This window comes from Sclerotinia sclerotiorum, genomic scaffold (genome assembly GCF_000146945.2).
Source record: "Sclerotinia sclerotiorum 1980 UF-70 scaffold_2 genomic scaffold, whole genome shotgun sequence".
NCBI lineage: Eukaryota > Fungi > Ascomycota > Leotiomycetes > Helotiales > Sclerotiniaceae > Sclerotinia > Sclerotinia sclerotiorum.
Genome location: NW_001820834.1, coordinates 1,729,920 through 1,748,923, shown reverse-complemented (window position 1 = coordinate 1,748,923; position 19,004 = coordinate 1,729,920). Strand labels below are relative to the sequence as shown.

General features: G+C 40.2%; 8 protein-coding genes across 8 annotated transcripts; 4 read left to right on the top strand and 4 right to left on the bottom strand.

The window, feature by feature from the left end:
- Nucleotides 1-2,827: 2,827 nt before the first annotated feature.
- SS1G_01745 (hypothetical protein) lies at nucleotides 2,828-4,481 on the top strand (the record flags this gene model as incomplete). The annotated part of the gene is made up of 2 exons (XM_001597501.1): nucleotides 2,828-2,942; nucleotides 2,992-4,481. The coding sequence occupies 2 exons, from the start codon at nucleotides 2,828-2,830 to the stop codon at nucleotides 4,479-4,481; spliced, it is 1,605 nt and encodes a 534-aa protein (XP_001597551.1).
- A 1,832-nt stretch (nucleotides 4,482-6,313) lies between these two features.
- On the bottom strand, nucleotides 6,314-6,529 carry SS1G_01744 (predicted protein; the record flags this gene model as incomplete). The annotated part of the gene is made up of 1 exon (XM_001597500.1): nucleotides 6,314-6,529. The coding sequence occupies one exon, from the start codon at nucleotides 6,527-6,529 to the stop codon at nucleotides 6,314-6,316; it is 216 nt and encodes a 71-aa protein (XP_001597550.1).
- A 287-nt stretch (nucleotides 6,530-6,816) lies between these two features.
- On the top strand, nucleotides 6,817-8,058 carry SS1G_01743 (hypothetical protein; the record flags this gene model as incomplete). Its single annotated transcript, XM_001597499.1, has 1 exon — nucleotides 6,817-8,058. The coding sequence occupies one exon, from the start codon at nucleotides 6,817-6,819 to the stop codon at nucleotides 8,056-8,058; it is 1,242 nt and encodes a 413-aa protein (XP_001597549.1).
- Nucleotides 8,059-8,694: 636 nt separating this feature from the next.
- SS1G_01742 (hypothetical protein) lies at nucleotides 8,695-10,353 on the bottom strand (the record flags this gene model as incomplete). Its single annotated transcript, XM_001597498.1, has 1 exon — nucleotides 8,695-10,353. One exon carries the CDS (start codon nucleotides 10,351-10,353, stop codon nucleotides 8,695-8,697), a length of 1,659 nt encoding a protein of 552 aa, XP_001597548.1.
- Nucleotides 10,354-11,652: 1,299 nt separating this feature from the next.
- On the top strand, nucleotides 11,653-13,305 carry SS1G_01741 (hypothetical protein; the record flags this gene model as incomplete). Its single annotated transcript, XM_001597497.1, has 4 exons — nucleotides 11,653-11,737; nucleotides 12,162-12,422; nucleotides 12,475-13,093; nucleotides 13,149-13,305. 4 exons carry the CDS (start codon nucleotides 11,653-11,655, stop codon nucleotides 13,303-13,305), a joined length of 1,122 nt encoding a protein of 373 aa, XP_001597547.1.
- Nucleotides 13,306-15,711: 2,406 nt separating this feature from the next.
- SS1G_01740 (predicted protein) lies at nucleotides 15,712-15,924 on the top strand (the record flags this gene model as incomplete). Its single annotated transcript, XM_001597496.1, has 1 exon — nucleotides 15,712-15,924. The coding sequence occupies one exon, from the start codon at nucleotides 15,712-15,714 to the stop codon at nucleotides 15,922-15,924; it is 213 nt and encodes a 70-aa protein (XP_001597546.1).
- A 1,025-nt stretch (nucleotides 15,925-16,949) lies between these two features.
- Nucleotides 16,950-17,423, bottom strand: SS1G_01739 (predicted protein; the record flags this gene model as incomplete). Its single annotated transcript, XM_001597495.1, has 3 exons — nucleotides 16,950-16,957; nucleotides 17,187-17,277; nucleotides 17,358-17,423. 3 exons carry the CDS (start codon nucleotides 17,421-17,423, stop codon nucleotides 16,950-16,952), a joined length of 165 nt encoding a protein of 54 aa, XP_001597545.1.
- Nucleotides 17,424-17,879: 456 nt separating this feature from the next.
- On the bottom strand, nucleotides 17,880-18,144 carry SS1G_01738 (predicted protein; the record flags this gene model as incomplete). The annotated part of the gene is made up of 2 exons (XM_001597494.1): nucleotides 17,880-17,966; nucleotides 18,061-18,144. The coding sequence occupies 2 exons, from the start codon at nucleotides 18,142-18,144 to the stop codon at nucleotides 17,880-17,882; spliced, it is 171 nt and encodes a 56-aa protein (XP_001597544.1).
- Between the last annotated feature and the right edge of the window lie 860 nt (nucleotides 18,145-19,004).

The following is a 19,004-nucleotide window of genomic DNA, read 5'->3' as shown; positions in this document are numbered from 1 at the left end:
TTGAAGGATCCAATCAAGATTCTTGACATGTAGTAGAATTCAAGCTACTTATAAGACAAAAAGACTTTGAATTTCAATCAAATAAGGTGAAGATAGGATGGATAGGTTTAGGTAGGTTCTTGCTACAGTAAGAGCCACCCACCAAAGAAAAATAGGCGAATGAATAGGAATAGGAATAGGAGAGATATCGGATTAACAAGCATAGGATGAGGAATGAACAACTACTTATATTGTAGAATAACCAGTAGGATGGACGATCTCTTGTAGTGTGCAATAAAACATCTCGTCAGCAGATGGGATGGAGGATAGGGAAGAGAAGGTATCCAATTGAGAATTTGAGATAGCAATTAGGGGGATAGACGATAGCCCCCCACCCCCTTTTTTTTTTAATCCTGGGTATGTAGTGAATGTTCTAGTAGAGTTTTTGCATCTAAAATAAAGCTCAGATTTCTTCAATTTATTGTATCATTAAGTAGAAGGCTGTCTGGTGGAGGAGCGATTGAAAACAACCACTCTGTTCTCCCCAGTATTTCTATTTCTCCCTGAGAAGAAACCCCTCAAAAAGGCAGGTTCCCATTCACAGAGAAACATCACATCAAATCAAACAGCCTAGAAGTGAAGGCCAAAAATAAGAAAAAATATCGAGAAAGGATCTATAGATAAATAATCATCCCCAACTCAGGAAAATACGAAGACTTCTTCATATCTCGACTTGCAGCGGGGAGCCGGACGTTTCCATACATCTTGATATCTCATTCAGTGTAACTGGAATACATACTTTGATATGATTGTCAGATGAAACTTCTACTCCACTAGTAAATTGAATAGTGATATGTATCCTTACATAGGTACTGGGTAGATACACAACATGGTGCTGTAGATTTGTGCGTGGCTGTTTTTATATGCAAAACCCTCCCTTTCGCGAGAATTAGGAGAAGAAACATGATGAGGGAGTTTGGCTTCTTCCGGTGGCATCAATGGCTATGCTTATGCTCGAATGGATAGTTTCTTATACTCCAATGAATTGTTTTAATCATTCTTATTCTTTGTTCTCTTTTAGATCTCTGAACGAAGTAAATACTGCCTAATTCTCATTTGGCTGAAAGCAAGTAGTTCTAAATGTGAATTCGAGTGCATTTAGTATGGAAAAGTCACGGATGTATTTCCTCGCTGCGATTAGCCAATTATATGCGAAAGACTTCTATTTCTTTATCTACCTCACCATATGTACTTAAGGTTAAATGCTGATGAAATGAAGATGGTTTGTCAATGAATTTGTATCAACAACAGTCAGCCATTTTCTTTCAGTTGCATGTTGCACTCGAAGGTTATGTATGCCTTTAGTGGGGTCGTCATTTATTATTGAATCAGACCTCTATTTGGTAAGTGCGGGGCAGGGAAACGATACATTCTGTTCTGTCTCCATCCATCAATCCCCATCAATCCATATTATTCGTACCCAGTGTGCCCTTTCCGCCAAGAAGTCATTGATGCCCATCGTGTAATAAATAAATGATCGAGCGATCTGGAAAATTTGGAATTCCAATAATATTTGTCGGTACCCGCACCTAACACCTAACACCTTACAATAATATAAGGTTACCTACTACTTAATAAATAAATCACCCACCCTCAATTCTTTTTCATATTTTGTGTTCGCTATCACTTCAAATTGTCTTGTTCGCATTGCTTTACCTACCTAGTACCTGCTACTATTTACTCCTATTACATATTCATATCCTAGAGCTTCTATCAAAGTTCTAGAACTACTCCGGTCCTGGTAAGGCGGTCAACTCTCCAAATGCGCAGAAACAAACTGACCAATGACGCATGTTGTCTTATTAGACAGACATACCTAACCTCTCACACAAAAATCGAGAGAAAAAAAGTTTTCCCAAGCATCCAACGCAACAAATCCACAATTCACCTTCTGGAGACCTATTCCAACACCTAAAATACTTTCGCATTGCTACCTGCTATCCTGTGAAATTTTCAATGAATACACATTCTTATTGAAATTGCAATCTTTGCAACAAAGTCACGGTCAGTGTTGCACTTGACCGCGATACAACTACTCTATCAATACTTCCACAATCCCCTATGAGCACTAAAGATCTACTACGCTTCCTTTCTAAGCCAGCAAAGTAAGGATTTTCAACTATTCCCTTTATCTGCCAGTGTGTCCTTCTGCATTATGATGTCTCCTACGAGCTCTATCAGAAGACCCAAGGCTATCGTCCCAAGTATACTTCCTCCCATATGCGTGGAGATGAACAGCTTGGTGATTTGATTAATAAAGTCTAGTGACTTGTGAAGAGTATTCACTTTTCGAAAGCGGAGATTTATTCAGAAACCTCTTTTCTCTTGGCCAACAACCTTCTTCCTTTTTGCTAACAGCTTCTCTTCCTTCTCCAGGCCCAGATAACACCAGCCACGCCCCCAAACACTTCACCAAACTCGAATACCTAAACCTGCAGATACTACTCGTCTGCTAGACCCGATATCTTCTCACGGTATCGGCATCTATCAGAGCGAGCCCAAAGAATCCAACATTCCTTCGGAAAAGGACTTTTTCATCCCCCTTTGCACCCGACCCCCTTAACGTCCCCTACGTGACGTCTATATCCCAAACATCTTGCTGGCTTCGCCAGCACATACAGTATCACACGGTCCTGTGGGCCTTCTCTTCTCAGTCGAACACCGCAAGGTTCGTCTGGGTGGCAGATAGTGCTTCACAGTACTTTGCCAATCGCAAAAAGACACAAATACCTGGGACACAGGGCATAAATTCAATATTACGTGCATTATCACACTCTAAATTCTAGAGATGGTCAACCTCGAGATTCCATCCCAATATACATTTTCGCCTTCTGAAGGTACACCTCAACTTACTATCAATCGAGATGCTACTATTGATCTCGATTCTAGCAATGCATTCGAAGGTTGGTATATTAGAATTCCATTCCAGAGAGAAAATGCTAATAGTAATAGGCCCAGAAAAACTTCTAGAAGTTTGGTTTGCTCCATCTCCGAAGGATCTACCTATCGGTGCTAAAGAAGATGGGCTCAAGTTCGTCTCGGCCGAAACATGGACAGGAATGCTAGATCTTGTTAACTGTAAAGTCTTGTCAGTCGTCGAGTCTGAACACGTGGATGCATATCTTCTTTCTGAGTCCAGCATGTTTGTCTTTCCCCACAAGCTTATTCTCAAGACTTGTGGTACTACTACCTTGTTGCTCGGACTTCGTCGAATGTTGCGAATTGCGGCCGTTCATGCAGGCTTCCCAGCCCAAAATTGCAAATCTGTTGAAGACGTGAAAACAGCTGCAAAACCATACCGAGTCTTTTACAGTCGAAAGAACTTCCTATTCCCTGAGAAACAGCAAGGTCCACATCGTAGCTGGAAGGATGAAGTCAAATACCTCGATGACATGTTCTTAGGTGGGAGTGCATATATGGTTGGCAAGATGAATGGAGATCATTGGTATCTTTACTTGACCAATCCTAACACAGATCTTACACCGCCCCAAACTCCGGATGCAGAGAGGTCAGTCACCGAGACGAAGGTTTTGAACATGCCTAATGAGGCTTTGTCTGCTATGGATGGTGATCCTGCCCAAGGTCCAGATGAGACCCTGGAGATTCTCATGACTGATCTAGAGCCAAACAACGCTAGACAATTCTATCTTGATCACGCGGTTGCGGCCGCGGAGAGTAAATATGCGACTAGGGCTTCGGAGGCGCGAAAGGATGCAGAAGAGAGTCTTGGTGAATTGAGTCGAACTGATTTGAGTCTCAGTGGCACAACAGCCGGAAGTACCGACACCGATGAAACTTTCGACGTTTTTAGCAACACATCTTCTGATCACAATGGAGGTCTTGTCACACCGGATGATGATGTATCCTTCCCTGAAGAGCTGGGAACTGAGGGTCACGCACTTGGTACGGTAGTCTCTGAAGCTTGCGGTCTATCGGACGTCTATCCTACCACCAAGTACCCTGATGCACGCGTTGATGCCTACCTCTTCACTCCTTGTGGATTTTCGGCCAATGGAGTTATTCCAGCTCCTGATCAAGCAGGCACTGCCACTCATTATTTCACGGTTCATGTTACGCCCGAGCCTCAATGCTCATATGCATCATTCGAGACCAATGTCCCTGGTTGCCAAAGTGGACGTGAGACGGCTGATGTCATCGAGAACGTTGTTGATATCTTCAAGCCTGGGCGTTTTAGTGTCACCCTCTTTGAATCGAAGAGTAACTCGGCCGAGGGAAGAGAATTAACATTGCTTGGTGATGATGTATCGGCCATGAAGATTGCAGGTGCCGCCCGCTTGAGAAGTGCAAGAATGGAGAACATTCCTGGATATCGTAGAGTTGATAGGATCGTACACGACTTTGATGGATACGACCTGGTTTTCCGTTATTACGAGCGTGTTGGTTGGGAAGGGGGAGCTCCACGAGTTGGAGAGATTGATTAAGTGGCTGGGAGATTACACGACCTATGAATTCTTATCACGTCACTCGTTTCGTTTCTAATTTTATACTTTTCATTCTTAGCTAGTCAAGTTATCCATTGGATTGGAGTCTATCCCCAACTATCCTTTCCTTGCTGTGGACCATGCACATAAGCGGCATCAAGCAAACATAAATATAGCTTAGCAAAATGAATATACAACCTCTCATTCAAATTTCAAGATCCAGCATGACACATTATGCACGGCAGAAAGATCATGTACAACATTGAGCAGCATAGCCTTGGTGATGAGTGATAAGAGTGAATAAATACCAATAGTTGTGCATGCATAGAGGAGTAACGCAAAGGTCGCATTCATCACGACCTTTATTTCTTTATCCAAATGTTGATTTTAGGAAACAAAACGTAAACGTAAACGTGGATATGAATATGTAGATGGGTAGGTAGGTGGGTAGAGTAACGAAAGGGGGACTTTTTCTGGTAGGTAGGTAGGTAGGTAATTTGAAGATGTGAGGGTTAGATATTGAGGTGATATGATGTGATATGAGGTGTATGGAATTGTGAGTGAGTTGTGGATAGAAAAGAAATTCAGGAAGGTTATTGGTCGGTTGGTTATTCGATGATATTTCGATAATTGTTATTCATTGATCGCGTTCCAAGGGAGGAGGAAGTGTATTCAAGATGTGTAAGGTATGAAAAGTATGAAAGGAACGACAAGTACACGAACGTGTCGCCTCGCCTCGCCTCTTGGACGCGAGTTTCGTCTTTCTTATAGCTATACAGTAGGTAAGTCGTGTTCTGAGCGTGATGGAACGTGGAATAGGGATAGGGGATATTTAAATGTTTTACTATAAGGACGGAGTACATACTAGGTACATATAGGATAAGAAGGGATATCTCCCCCTGCATTGGTTTTTATAGCTAGTGGCTATGTATACCAATGGGAGATGGGAATTGGGGATTGCATGATTCGGGGTTTGGATGAATGTCTCGCTTGTTGTTCATCATTGTTAGTTATTAGTATGGAGCATACTGTACTTGAGAAGTTTAGATGAGATGGGATGGGATGAGATGTTTCGATTGATTGATTGTAATGTAATGTACACCTAGTAATGTAGATGTAATGTAAGTCTTACTTTGATTCAGACGCGAGTTAGATTGTGATGGGATTGGGATTGGTGGGAGTCGCGTTGTATACGCGCTGAGACGCGTGTGTGGAATGGGGATGGGATGGGTGAACAAATGAGAGATGGGGGATGAAATATATGTATGGATTATTATTGTAGAAAGAGGATGAAAATGATGGTAGATAGATGTAAGGGGAATTGAAGTATGAGCCAGCAAGAATACTCTATAGAATTTATGAATTGTGAATTGTGAATTATGATTGATTTAGTGGGGTTGATATGATAGGCTTCCATTTTTGGAGCTGAGGTTAACTCTGTAATATATCCTGCATTCCCCCACCCTCTTCTTCTCTCTTCTCTTCTCTTTTCGTGCTTCCTTTTCTTCGGTTTTGTTTTTCTACATACTACCTACTTACCCAGTGATCTGATCTGATCTGTTCTGATTTGATTTGATCTGCTTTCGCGAGAGGAACTTACTTGTCGATTGTTTGTTTATTTTGATCTTTCTTCGCGACTTTCATCCGAATTGATTGATTAACACTTACATTTTCTCTTGCTTGATTTATTGTGTGGGAAAATTATATTTTGTTTACCTCACCTACCTACTACCTACCTACCTTACCATACATTACCTCACGAAAATCTTCATAAAACGATTGATCAATTCTTAGGCGCTTGAACAAAATAAAAACCTTCATAAAATATCAAATCAGGTTTCCGACTTTCCGATACCGATACCGATACCAACACCAACGGACGTACTGCACACACTGTATTCCAATCTCCACTTTCTCACTCCTCCACCTTCACGAAAGAACGCGACTTGATCAATTTCTTCCTTCCTGCCACCACATTTTTGGAAACGCCTCATACGAAATATTGCTTCATGATAATTATCTACGTCGTTCAAATCTTGAGATATCATTTCTTCATTTACTCAATCTCATTACAATAAGTGATATACATTGTTCGAAAAGGAAGAATTGAAAATACAAACGTTCGAAAAACAAATCACAGTCATGACTTCGCATATGCCAATGGGAATTGCAAGACAACCATTCGCTCCATTGAATGGTTCACGTCTACAGAATATTACTAGCGTTAAGAATCGTCAAAATGGTATGCTAAACTTCTATTTCACTAGATAGTAACAGTTTTTCTCAACTGTTACTATTCACTGTTTACCGTTTACCTTTGATAATATACCTATGAATGTTAAACTCATCCTTTTCAGCTCTCTCACCAAAACCTACTTCCCCCTCCAAGCGGAAAGCCACAACTTACGAATCTGATGATGATTCCGAAAATGTTGATCCTCTTACTTTCGGATCTCCCAAACGATCCAAAGCTGTTGATGCAACTAAAGATAGCTTATCAAAACCTACAAACTTCTGCCTAATCAATGCACCACCGTCTCCCACTGACGCCGCGCTTTCCTCTCCTCTGAAACCTACCAAGTCCATCAAGCAGCGAAATATCCTCCAGCCTCGTTCTCAAACACCCAAAGTTACCTCGGTACCAAAATCTACACCTCTTACGGCTCCCGCAGGTCGTTCCCCAACTAGAAAACGCGTCGGGATCCTCAATAATCGTCGTCGTACTTCCACCCCAATAACTCGCGTTGATCCACCAAAATTCTCTACTCCCAAACCAAGCGGTCTTAGCTTCTCAATCGATGCTGCTCTCTCTGGAACTATTCCTTCATATGGTGCACGTCAACTTCAACGTCAAGCCCTCTCCTCTAAATCTGCTTCTACCTCGTCATCGAAATCTTATGCCTCTCATAGGGAAATTCCCGCCTCTCTTCATGCACCCGAAAGTAAATCATCCTGGTTCTTTCAAATCCATGAAGATACCGAAGAAGAACTGGCAACCAATCTTATGGAACACAGTACATGCACTCTCGACATATCATCAGATGAAGAATCTCTTACTAGAATGAGAGATGAAAGAGGCAAGGAAAACGTTCCACCTCTAGATGATATTTCTCAAACTCGTACTTCGATGAATACTTTCGCTTCAAGTTCTTCCACTTCGTCGTCTATGTCTCGTAGAGATGAAATGGAGATTAGGGAGATGAAATTGAAAGTTAAGATGCAACGGAAACGAAGGGAAGTGGCAGAAGGTGTTATCGATGTTGATAGATCTCCGTTGGGAGAGATGAGGAAAGAGGATTTCTATGGTGAAGGTTGTGATGAGAAGAGTGTTTTCGTTATTCTTCCAGATCCTGAACCACAGGTGTTGGTCGAGGGCGAAGCTGAGGAGGTGATCGAGAGTCCTTCGGAACAGGAAGAACAAATCTCTGAACCTATTACAATCACGTCTAGCAAAGGAAAGGGTAAGGAAATTGATATTGATTTCCTTATGCAAAAGAAAATAGCTGAACCGATTGAAAAACCCGAAGCAGATTTTGTCGTTTGGGAAAGCGGAAGTGCAAAGGATGAAAATGAGTAATTGGATGGGGGATTGTGTATGACTAATGAGTTATGCGTGTATGATCTTTTCAAGGCGTTTTAGGATGGAACTTCATTGAATGGGCTTAATGGATTGCGTTGGTTTGGTTGTATATTGATGGATGGGTGGCTGGGTTGCTTGATTATATATGTTGTCTACTAAAACGTTTTGTGTTTTTTGGGTTTAGGATATTTTGTGATGTTATTAGTATTGATAGCGTTAGTAGAAGAGCTTTTGGATTAAAAATCTTTCAATTGATTTATTATTTATCATCTTTCATCTATAAGATATGTTGTTTATTTATCTCAACTTGATTGTTTTAAACTCAGTTTTAAATTGATTAATTAATCATTGAACTCCCTTTGTGATATATATCTCATCCAATGAACAGGACAGGTACCTGCATACAGTACGAGTAAGTAGAAGAATATTTATCAATAAAACTCAATCGGATAATTATAAAAAATCACAATTATAAAATAACTCTTAATTATAACTCATCTATATAATACTAATACAACAACCAACCCCTTCCATACATCTCACATCTCACATCTCACATCTTAAATCTCAGATCTCACATCTTCCATCTCAAATCTTAAATCTTCCACCAAAACAAAACAAAAACAAAACCCCCTAAGCATCAACCCCCACCTCGATCATCTCCCCAAGCACATCCCACCCCTTCGCCTCCTCCCCTCCACTCGCTCTCGCTACGCCCCTCAATCCACTCCCTACGAATCGAACTAATCTATCGAATTCTCCTTTCATATTCTCTAATTTCTGTATGTATGATTCTTCATTATGAGGATGATTTTGATGATCCTCCATTCCCGGTGATAGAATACTCAAATCTACTTCTAATTCATTTTCATTTTCATCTTCATCTTCTGAATCCTCGTGTCTTTGTTTTGTGAGACTCATTCTCATTTTCTTGTTCATGTTCATGTTCATGTTCATGTTCATACTCATACTCATACTCATGCTCATCCTTGAATTTTTCGGTGTTCGCGGAGTAGGAGGCAGATCTAGAGATGCTAGGGAAAGATCTAGAATTTCCTGTTGTTTTTCCAAAGCTTCTTTCCTCTTCGCTGTATTTGCCGCTTGGGCATCTTCTAATCTGATACCTAGGTCGAGAAGTTTGATGATAGTTTTGTGGATGAGTTCGAGTTTAGTACCTAGGAGACATTCATCCGTGATGCGTTTAATGAATAATGTGTGAACGCGAATCATAGCGTCGATGTCTTCGACTTCTTGGAGATCCTGGTGCATTTTCTGAGAGCGTTGTTCGAGGACTAGGGAGGTGAGATAATAGTATAGAGTGTAATAGAACCAGAGTAGACGAGTTCTGAGGGCGTAGTATAGAGAACGTTCATCAGTGGTGCTGGTTAGATTGTGGCGATCGGAAATGAGACGTTCTCGGGAGAGAATATGAGAACTACGACGAATTTGGAAGAGGAAGGTGAAGATTCCTTGATATGAGGGGATTGTTTGTGGAGTGATTATTATTTGAATTGGCCATGAGAGGTGATATATAGGTTCGATTATGGACAAGACCTTAACTGATCTTCGGCATCTATTGATATCTCGACTCCTTTGTGAAAGAGGTCGGATACGCAATCGAAGTCGTTCTGAAATTATGGAAGGATGGGAACCAATTGTACTTTGTGCGAGTTCTGTTAATGGAAATCGATCATTCCATGAAGCATCTAATGTGTCTAGCTTATCGAAAACCGATGACATAAAGCTTGACGAAGAGATGCCATCGGCAATGAAGTAAACATAAGCTAATGCATCCAGGGCATTATGTAAACCACAAGAATCGAATAGGGTTTGTCGTAACTTGTTAGAAGTGTGATGATGTTTGCTTTTGATCCAGTTTTCGAATGCTACATCGAATAATTCCGAGAAAGGTGCCAAGAAGAATCTCTTGGTATTGCGTACTGAATCAAAGTCGAGTTTTGGTTCTATCATTCTCTTTGATCGTACTGATTCGAATTGATTCAATTGTTTCAATACAACAACACTTTTGCCAGTATTGAATATTCTTTCGGCAGCAGTTTGAAGAAAACCCGGAGCATGTAAAATACCACTCTGAGTCTTGCGTAGCTTAAAGCGAGACTGCCAAATTGAAGATGGATCTGTGTTTCCAATAACTTCGGAGACGAAGAATACGTTGTCACCACTACTAAGCTCGCCTTCCTCCATCCATGATCTAATCGGCCGTAGGTAGATTTGAAAGCACTGAAAAAATATCTTACCCATAAATTCATACATGTCATCGTCTCCAGCCATCTGAGACGTACAAGTTTCGTCATATAGGAACTCAAGGTAACGAAAAGCATGGGCATATGGATCGAGCTCAATCCGTTTGACAATGTCGGCAAGTCTGTTAAGAGGCTTTGTAAAATCTGCTATTTCATTCTGTAGACTCAAAAGACTCACAACAACATCTTGCGGAGGAGCGACAAATCTGCTCTCAATGTTCGACAACCTAGTGTCGAAATTCATAAGGCGCTGAGAAATAGATGATTGCAAAACCTGTAGTAACGGCACATTTTGGGGTTGTTTTACCCAGGCTCGAAGAATATTCAATGCTGAGCCTTGAGTCGCGAACTTTTGCATCAGTACATCATAACCTTCCGTAGTCAAATGCTTGAAAGTATAACCCTTTGAAGGTTTAAGGTTCCGAACATCATGTGAGTCCATTTCGAAAAGAGAGCTCGATGATCCAGTAAACATAAAGAGAACTTCTCGGACGGCCTGAAGTTCGGTGATAGGTTTTTTAACAGTCTTTAGCTGGACGCCATTCACGCTTGGTGGTTTCTGCCAAAATTGTGCCTTCCTCAATTGATTCAAAGTGTCCTCATCAAGTGTATTCACAATGAAAACTTGGGGCCTCCTAATGTTATCATCATCCAAGCTCGATTCTCCTGTTGATCCAGTCAACTCTGACAATTCTGATCGAGTATCCTCATAACCATTGTCATCATCAGAACTATCCGCCCCGAAATCGACATTTCGCCAAATACTTTTTTCTCGTAGTAAAGGGTCCTCGGCCACAAGATCTCGCCATTTCAATGGAGGTTCTGTTTCGGAATCTATTATTTTTATCAATTCTAGATTTTCAATCCTGGATTTGGAGACCGGCTTATTCGACAATTCAAGAAGTAGGTGGAGAATTTCGGATGTCCATTTTAATTTTAATTCAGGCAATTTTTGCAGACGCTCCTTGAGCGCATCTGCGAGTGGATCTTCATTGTAGACTCGAAACTTTTCGTCAAGACCCTCGAGTCGATCTTCAATATCAAATTGGTTCGTTCGATTGTAGTTACTATGCCTGAGAGCTCGAATAGCAGTTTCTCGACAAGTATTGAACCTGGCAGAATCGGACTAATTTTGTCAGCTCATTGACTCTGGTATTCCGAAGCACTGAACAGGATAATGGAATCAAATGACATATTTACCTGCGAGGAGAAGGAAGTGATTAATGTAACAAGTTCATCTGTTAAAGCTCCTAGCTTTACAAGATGTGCCATTGTATCTATCCATTAGTAAGGTTCTCTTATGATATTGTGTACTTTTTGATCAAACATGTATCCAGGTGATATTCATCTAAACATTGGAATCAACATTAACAGTAACGGTTACATTAATATTCGAGCTGTAGTTTTACACGGTATCGATAAGACGCGATAACAACGTAACCTTAGATACAAGGCTGTTATCGCTCTAGCTTTAGAATGGTGACGAGGCAAATCCCATCCCATCCCCTTTTTTAAAGGTGTGTGTGGAGTTAGGTGGTTTTAATTTTCGATAAATCTTACGCGGAGTTGTCGCGAGGTTGTTCCAAGCTTCAATGACTTTGGGAATTTAAACACATTTTTAAGCCAAAAAATCAATTATGGCTGTAGCACGCCCGATTCGAGTCTTGGGCCTATTGGCCATAGGATTATGGATATTTTTCTTATATCAAGTTTTTGGTCGAGAAAAACCACAATTAGGGCCTGGAGATACACTTGACAATATAGAAAGAGACCCTAATCTAGATCGTATGCGCCAAACTTTCTCATATGCCACTCATTTGCTAACGAATTGTATAGCTACTGGAGAACCAGAAGGTGTGTTATGGAGAGCTGATCAAGGCTATGGACTTGGAGCTGAGGGAACGAGTCGAATTAATGCCACTCTTTTATCTTTGGTCCGTAACGAAGAGGTCGATGGCATGGTTCAAGCTATGCAAGATCTGGAGAGAACATGGAATCATAAGTTCAATTATCCGTGGACGTTCTTCAATGATGTGCCATTCACAGAGGAATTTAAACGTCGAACTTCTGCAGAAACGAAGGCAGAATGCAAATATGGTACGAAGCTTCACCTGTGATGACAACCTGGCAACTCTAACAATCCTGGCAGAATTGATCCCGAAAGAACATTGGGAGATTCCCTCATGGATCGATAAAGAGCTTTTTGATGAATCAGCAAAGATATTAAAGGAGAACGACATCCAATATGCCAGCATGGCATCGTACCACCAAATGTGTCGATGGAATAGTGGCTTATTTTACAAACATCCAGCCATGGCAAATATGCAATTTTACTGGCGTGTCGAACCAAAGGTCCATTTCTTCTGCGATGTCGACTATGATGTTTTCAGATATATGCAGGATCAGAATAAAACCTACGGGTTTACTATCAATCTTTACGATGCACCTCAATCGATTCCAACCTTGTGGCCCGAAACGACGAAATTCTTAGCTGCACATCCGGAGTACATCCACGACAATAATGCGATGAATTGGATCACCGACAGTGCGCGAAGACCCGAACATAATCAGAAAGCGAACGGCTACTCCACATGCCATTTCTGGAGTAACTTCGAAATTGGTAACATGGATTTCTGGCGTAGTCAAGCATATGAGGATTATTTCAATCACTTAGACCGTGCTGGAGGCTTCTTCTACGAGCGATGGGGAGATGCGCCGGTTCATAGTATAGCACTAGCACTTTTTGAAGATTCAAGCAAGATTCATTGGTAAGTTTTGAGACTTTTTTGCAAAATTTATATCTGTAGCTAATCTCTTCCAAAGGTTCCGTGATATCGGTTATCAGCACATCCCCTACTTCAACTGCCCTAACTCTCCAAAATGCAAAGGTTGCCAGGCGGGACGTTTCACAGATGGAGAAGCTTGGCTACATAAGGAGGATTGCAGGGCGAATTGGTTCAAATATGTTGGTATGGGTTGAATAAAAATAAAATCGGGAGATGGTCAACAAGAACGGGAGTGGTAAGGGTTGCTATACTGTATTAAAATGTCTCTTTGATGTTTGGAGGTTTAAAGCAGGCAAGCATTGGCAGGGCGTTCATGGTAGGATTTGGGAATCATGATAAGTATTTAGAGTATAATATGGCACGGCCGTTAGATGAAAATGGCTGGTTGGCAGAATCGGCTCATGAATTACATATATACCAATAGGAGTACTTTTGAACAGCGACCCTTGATCCTCGCACAAAATCAAGCAACATTATCATCAAGTCTTTCAAAGCATGTCATGGAGTTCCTTCAACGGGTGTTATCCTCTCAACAGTATTCGCACTTATAAAACATAGCTTTACTAGGTATATATACTACTTGATTACTAAATGAGGATTAGCCACCCCATGATCGCTCCTACTTCGACCTCCCTACCTGAGGAAGTATATGTATTATGCATTTTACTCTAGCACGGTTTGAATTGTTCCTCTGTCTAGAGAAGTATTCACGGCGTCACTTTATTAGACTCGTCTAATTGGATTCATGAGGAATCAGGATGTTGCTGCCAAGTGGGGCATACCCTGGATGGATTTCGTGAAAGTTCATGCATAACCTACGGTATCCAATCGAATACAATGAAACTCGTGTATATATCAAGAATAGGTTAATTATTTCTCTTCTTTTTTTCTTCTCCCCATCTTCCTTACCTTTTCCTGTTTAAATCGAGATTTGATAGCTGAAATATTAGCTTGCTGTTAAGGATTCATCCCAAGTAATGAAATAGGATAAGTGAGAAGGTCTTTCACAAGAACTGCCTGAGTGGGTATGGAGTTGAAACTTTTTTGATTACGAGTTGAATTTATTATCGTTTCCGAGATGGAATAGATGGAGTAGATGACTTCTACAAGATTCTAGCTAGGCATGTTGCTCAAATACGCTGCGGAAATGTTGGTTTTTGATCGAATTCGTGTGCTAATTATACCAAAACCCATTCATTGTGCTGGGGTTGAGCACAAAGTATTCCGGATATACGCTCATCTATACCATACAAAGCATCATCCTATACATGGGGCCCGCCAGTACTACATCAAATTGAATGTGACGGTGCATCATTAAAGATACAAGAGAGCGCTTGCTTGACCCTCCAACGTTTTCGCTATAAGTTACAACCTCAATTCTTATGGATCGATGCGATTTGCATTTGTTAGACAGATAATGAAGAGAAGAAAATCAAGTTTTATTAATGAAAGATCTTTATAGTCTAGCAAGTGAGGTTATTATATGGTTGGGTGAACTGTCTAAGTGTTGACCTCCTGGGATCTTGGCAGCATATGCATATAAGGAGCAAACAAAACTCAACTTTTAATTCATTCTTTCCTTTTTGGTATACTGTTTGTTTGCTTTCAATATTTTGATTTCAAAGCACTTTAATTCCGAAGGCCGAATACCCAACCTATTCCTTCATTTTTTGAATATATGCTCGCAGCTTAACTGCTTAGCTAGAAAATAAAATTCAATCTGATACTCTTTCTGGTCTTAAGAAACCCAACACTAAGGATAGCTCAGATGCTTTTGATCTTATTACCCAGATCCAAAAGGTTTCTATGGAGTCACCTGATAGTCAATCTAAAGACGTTTTTACAACACAAAATCTCATTGATGTTTGTTAATCAATACATTCCGATTCCTGTTGGGAGGCCCTAGACTCTTTATTCTGGAGAGATTGGTTTACTCGCGTCTGGATCATCCAGGAAATAAGTGTCGCCAAAACTGCTTTGATATTATGCGGAGATGATATGTGTAAACGGGGAGACTTTGGCCTGGTGGCTAGATTTATCATGGATCATTCTATAACATCAATCACTAAAAGCGACCTCAGCCGAGTGTTTAACATAATGAAATTCTCACTAGATTTTCAGAGTCAAACACTCAAGTTGCTATTGACATAATAGCCCTTAGGGGAAAGAATTATTCAACACTTGATCAAGATAAGATATATGGCCTTCTTGGTATTTTCCTCTGAAAAACGACTCGTTCCGTATCCAGTCAGATTATGAAAAGTGTGTTAATGAAGTCTATACCAATCTAACCATGTCCATTATCCAACAGCATCACAGCCTCGAAATACTAAGTCATGTTAGACTCAACAGCACACGAATCAAACGCCTCCTACCATCATGGGTCCCGATTGGAAGATCCATCCACGAGCAACTTATTTGCTCTACATCCTCGATTCACGCAAATGCAAGGCTTGCATTGCAAGCTGGAGGAATCGCTGCTCCTGTCTGTCGATTCTCAAGTGATGATCTAGTTTGTCACGCGAGTTGAAGAATTTTCGATAGAGTTTATGTATGTGGGAAATTCATTTATAGAATTCATACCTAGTCATAGATCGCTGATGCGTGAGGGACTGGGAAAGTGGCAAGGAGCTTCCGATTCCTGTATGAAGCTTCTCGTGGGACAGTGGGAGCATATGGCTGCGAAATTCAAATCTTATCCTACCGGTGAAGATGTAATGGATGTATACGCTTCTACATTAGTAGCTGGAGTCCGATTTGCCGAGTCGGATGGAATTCATTGTGTTACTGCAAGTGGAGCATACGAGGCGTGAAGAAAATCATACTTGGTAACAGCACAGAAGCGCTGACGATTCGTGGAATAAGTGCCCAATGAATGGTAAGAAACTATCAGATATACAACTCTCGAGTAAGTAATAACCTAGAAGCGCAAATTGGAGCTGCGTATAAAAGGAGATTCTTTACTACCGATAAAGGTTATATGGGGTTATTTGCGTGCGATGTACGGATTGGACATAAAGTTGTGATTTTGAAGGGGGGTCGTACTCCATATATTGTGAAGGAGGAGAGAAGGATGTATTTGAAGTTTTTTTGGAGAAGCTTATATTGGGGGATTGATGGAAAGAGAAGCTTTGAATATGATGGATAATTGGGGTGAGCTGGGGCTTTGTTGATCGAGGAACTCCTCCGCATGATTGGTTCTGCCTTGATACCAAGACAGGATTACTACTCCACACTAGTAGAAAGAAGTGGACAGTGTAGACAATAATGCAATTCGTAACTAATAGTAGAGTATACTAAATGATTGATCTTGGGCACGAAGCTCTATACAAAGGGAATCCATCTTGGTTATATAGATATTCATGCTCCCTTGGATCCTTTTGGATCCTCAAGCTCCAAAAGCTCCAAGTCACGTGCTTTCTGACAGTGCGTGCACATACGATCTTAAGGTGGCCCAGATCACATATTAATTCGATGAAATCTGATCGCTTTTGCACAAGGCCCAAGCTCTCCTAATTAGTCAGTTGTTACTATCGTAACATGATATTATTCGCTTAGTAATATTATATTATGGTGGTATTTATTCTTGTCTTTTATATTATGAGATATAAAGACTATTTATATATAATAAAAGAGGCTAGAACTCGCTAGTATGTTACGTCGGACAGTAACACAGGTCACGTTCTTGATCACATGATCAAGAAACCGACAAATCGAGATCGGCTTTGCGGTGATCGAATTGTCGGGCTTATAGCCATCGGTTTTTAAGGAGGTACGAAGGTCTATATAATCAAGATGGATTTCCTTTGTATAAAGCTTCGTGCTCAAGATCAATCATTTAGTATACTCTATTATTAGTTATGAATTGTATATTATTATTGTCATTACTTAAATCCCTGTTTGACGTCTAGTTATAAACCACTTCGAGAGCCTAGAGCACTTTCACATGATCTAGACGGCAAACCTCGTAACATTGAGATTCAAGTAAATTGTATCCAAGTGTAAAAAGATTAAAGATGTTCAAAAGTGTAATTTATAACATAATAATGATCGGAAACTCAAATGTTTGACTTACCCCGCACCACCATCTCATCATCCTCATACTCACCGTTCATTCTTACCCTCCGAACTAACGAGGACAACTTGTATAATCCCGCTCCTTCCGACTGAACCTAATTATTCCGACCTAACCGAATTCTTTTGACTTAACCGACTCCTCTGACTTAACCGGATTCTTCTAACTTACAACCTTCTTTCTAACCATTACACCTTTCATGTCTTTCCCATTATCTTCATTCTCTATTCTCATCATTTTATTAAAGATATATCCCCAACTTCCTGTTTTCTACATAGGTCTATTATCTTTATGAATCTTTTGATTTTTAATCATTTCACTTTTGGACTATGTGATACTTTCAAGTTTAATAGAGGATCCTACGAGTCTGTGGATTCTGATACTGGAATATGATAAAATATTACAGGCGAAATGTACATGTTAGAGCGAAATAGCTGTTTGGGAATTAATATAAAGGGATTGGTTCTTGTGTTAGTACTTGGCTTCTGTTTCAGCTTTTGGATGAGTTTGTCCTACAGTCCCGAGTGGGTAGCTGTAGATCATATATACAACACTTCATATCTTTGGATGGTCCCAAACCATATGGATTCTCCAAACTATATGAATATTCCACTGGCATATTATCCTAATATGGAAACCCAATTCCAAACCAAACCCAAAGCCATTCACTATGTGACTGGGCAAAATCTACTCTCAAACCATTGGCGTCGCGTATCCAACCTCCAAAATATATGGATTAACTACCTCAAATCCATTTTTCTTATTTCCCTCAATGTAGAGCTTGAAGTTGTTAATAGAATAAAGGCCTACTTTTGCTTCTATATACCTATTTATATATATATAACTCATCCAAACTGTATCTTTCTAGATCTACAAGGAAGACTGCTTTCCCGTATCCGAGTCCCGTATTTGTAAGACTCGGCTTTCGAAATATGTGTGATTGCATCATGTCTCTCATTTCGGGGTGGGGTGGTGGGAGGAGGGAGGAGAGGGAGATGAGAATTAGAGTTTGTAATGGGGGTTTTTGTCTCTAGACTGAAGTGCAAGAGAGACTTTTATAGAATTAAAATTTGTTAAAATTTAAAATAAATTCCTATTGATTAACGTTCTTATTATTTTAAGTTATTTTTTGATTAAATCTCAAAATAAATCTAAAGGAAATCTATGTTACGAGGTTTGCCGTCTAGATCACGTGGAAGTGCTCTAGGCTCTCGAAATGGTTTATAACTAGGCGTCAAACAAGGACTTAAGTAATGACAATAATACAATTCGTAACTAATAGTAGAGTATACTAAATGATTGATCTTGAGCACGAAGCTCTACAATAAGGAAACTCTTTCCAGTTATATAGACCTTCGTACTATGCATCCCACTGCCCTCCATCGTCCCATCAAGGTGGGAATATTTCCCACCATAGTGGGATTCCTAGGCTCGGTGGGAATTCTTGATCACGTGCTTTCGATCAGATTCGATGTCTATGCTTGCTTAGGGTGGGGAGACCATATAAGTCAATTGCCATATAGTTTTGTATGTGAATCTACTTGCTTTTTCACATGGTCCAAGCTCGTATGGACAGATCAGCTGTTACTCCGTAACACACCGTCGATAAAAAAAATCATTTCTTTAACTCATTAATACTCTATGATTAATGTTTCAAAATAATTATAATTTATTTTATACAGACTCGATCTATTAAAAGCTTTTTTTAATCAATGAAATTTATATTTATAAATAATATTATTCTATATTAAGTTTTTGATTAATAGAATGGACATTTATGTTAAAAGGAATGACCTCACACAGGGAATAGTGGAAGCT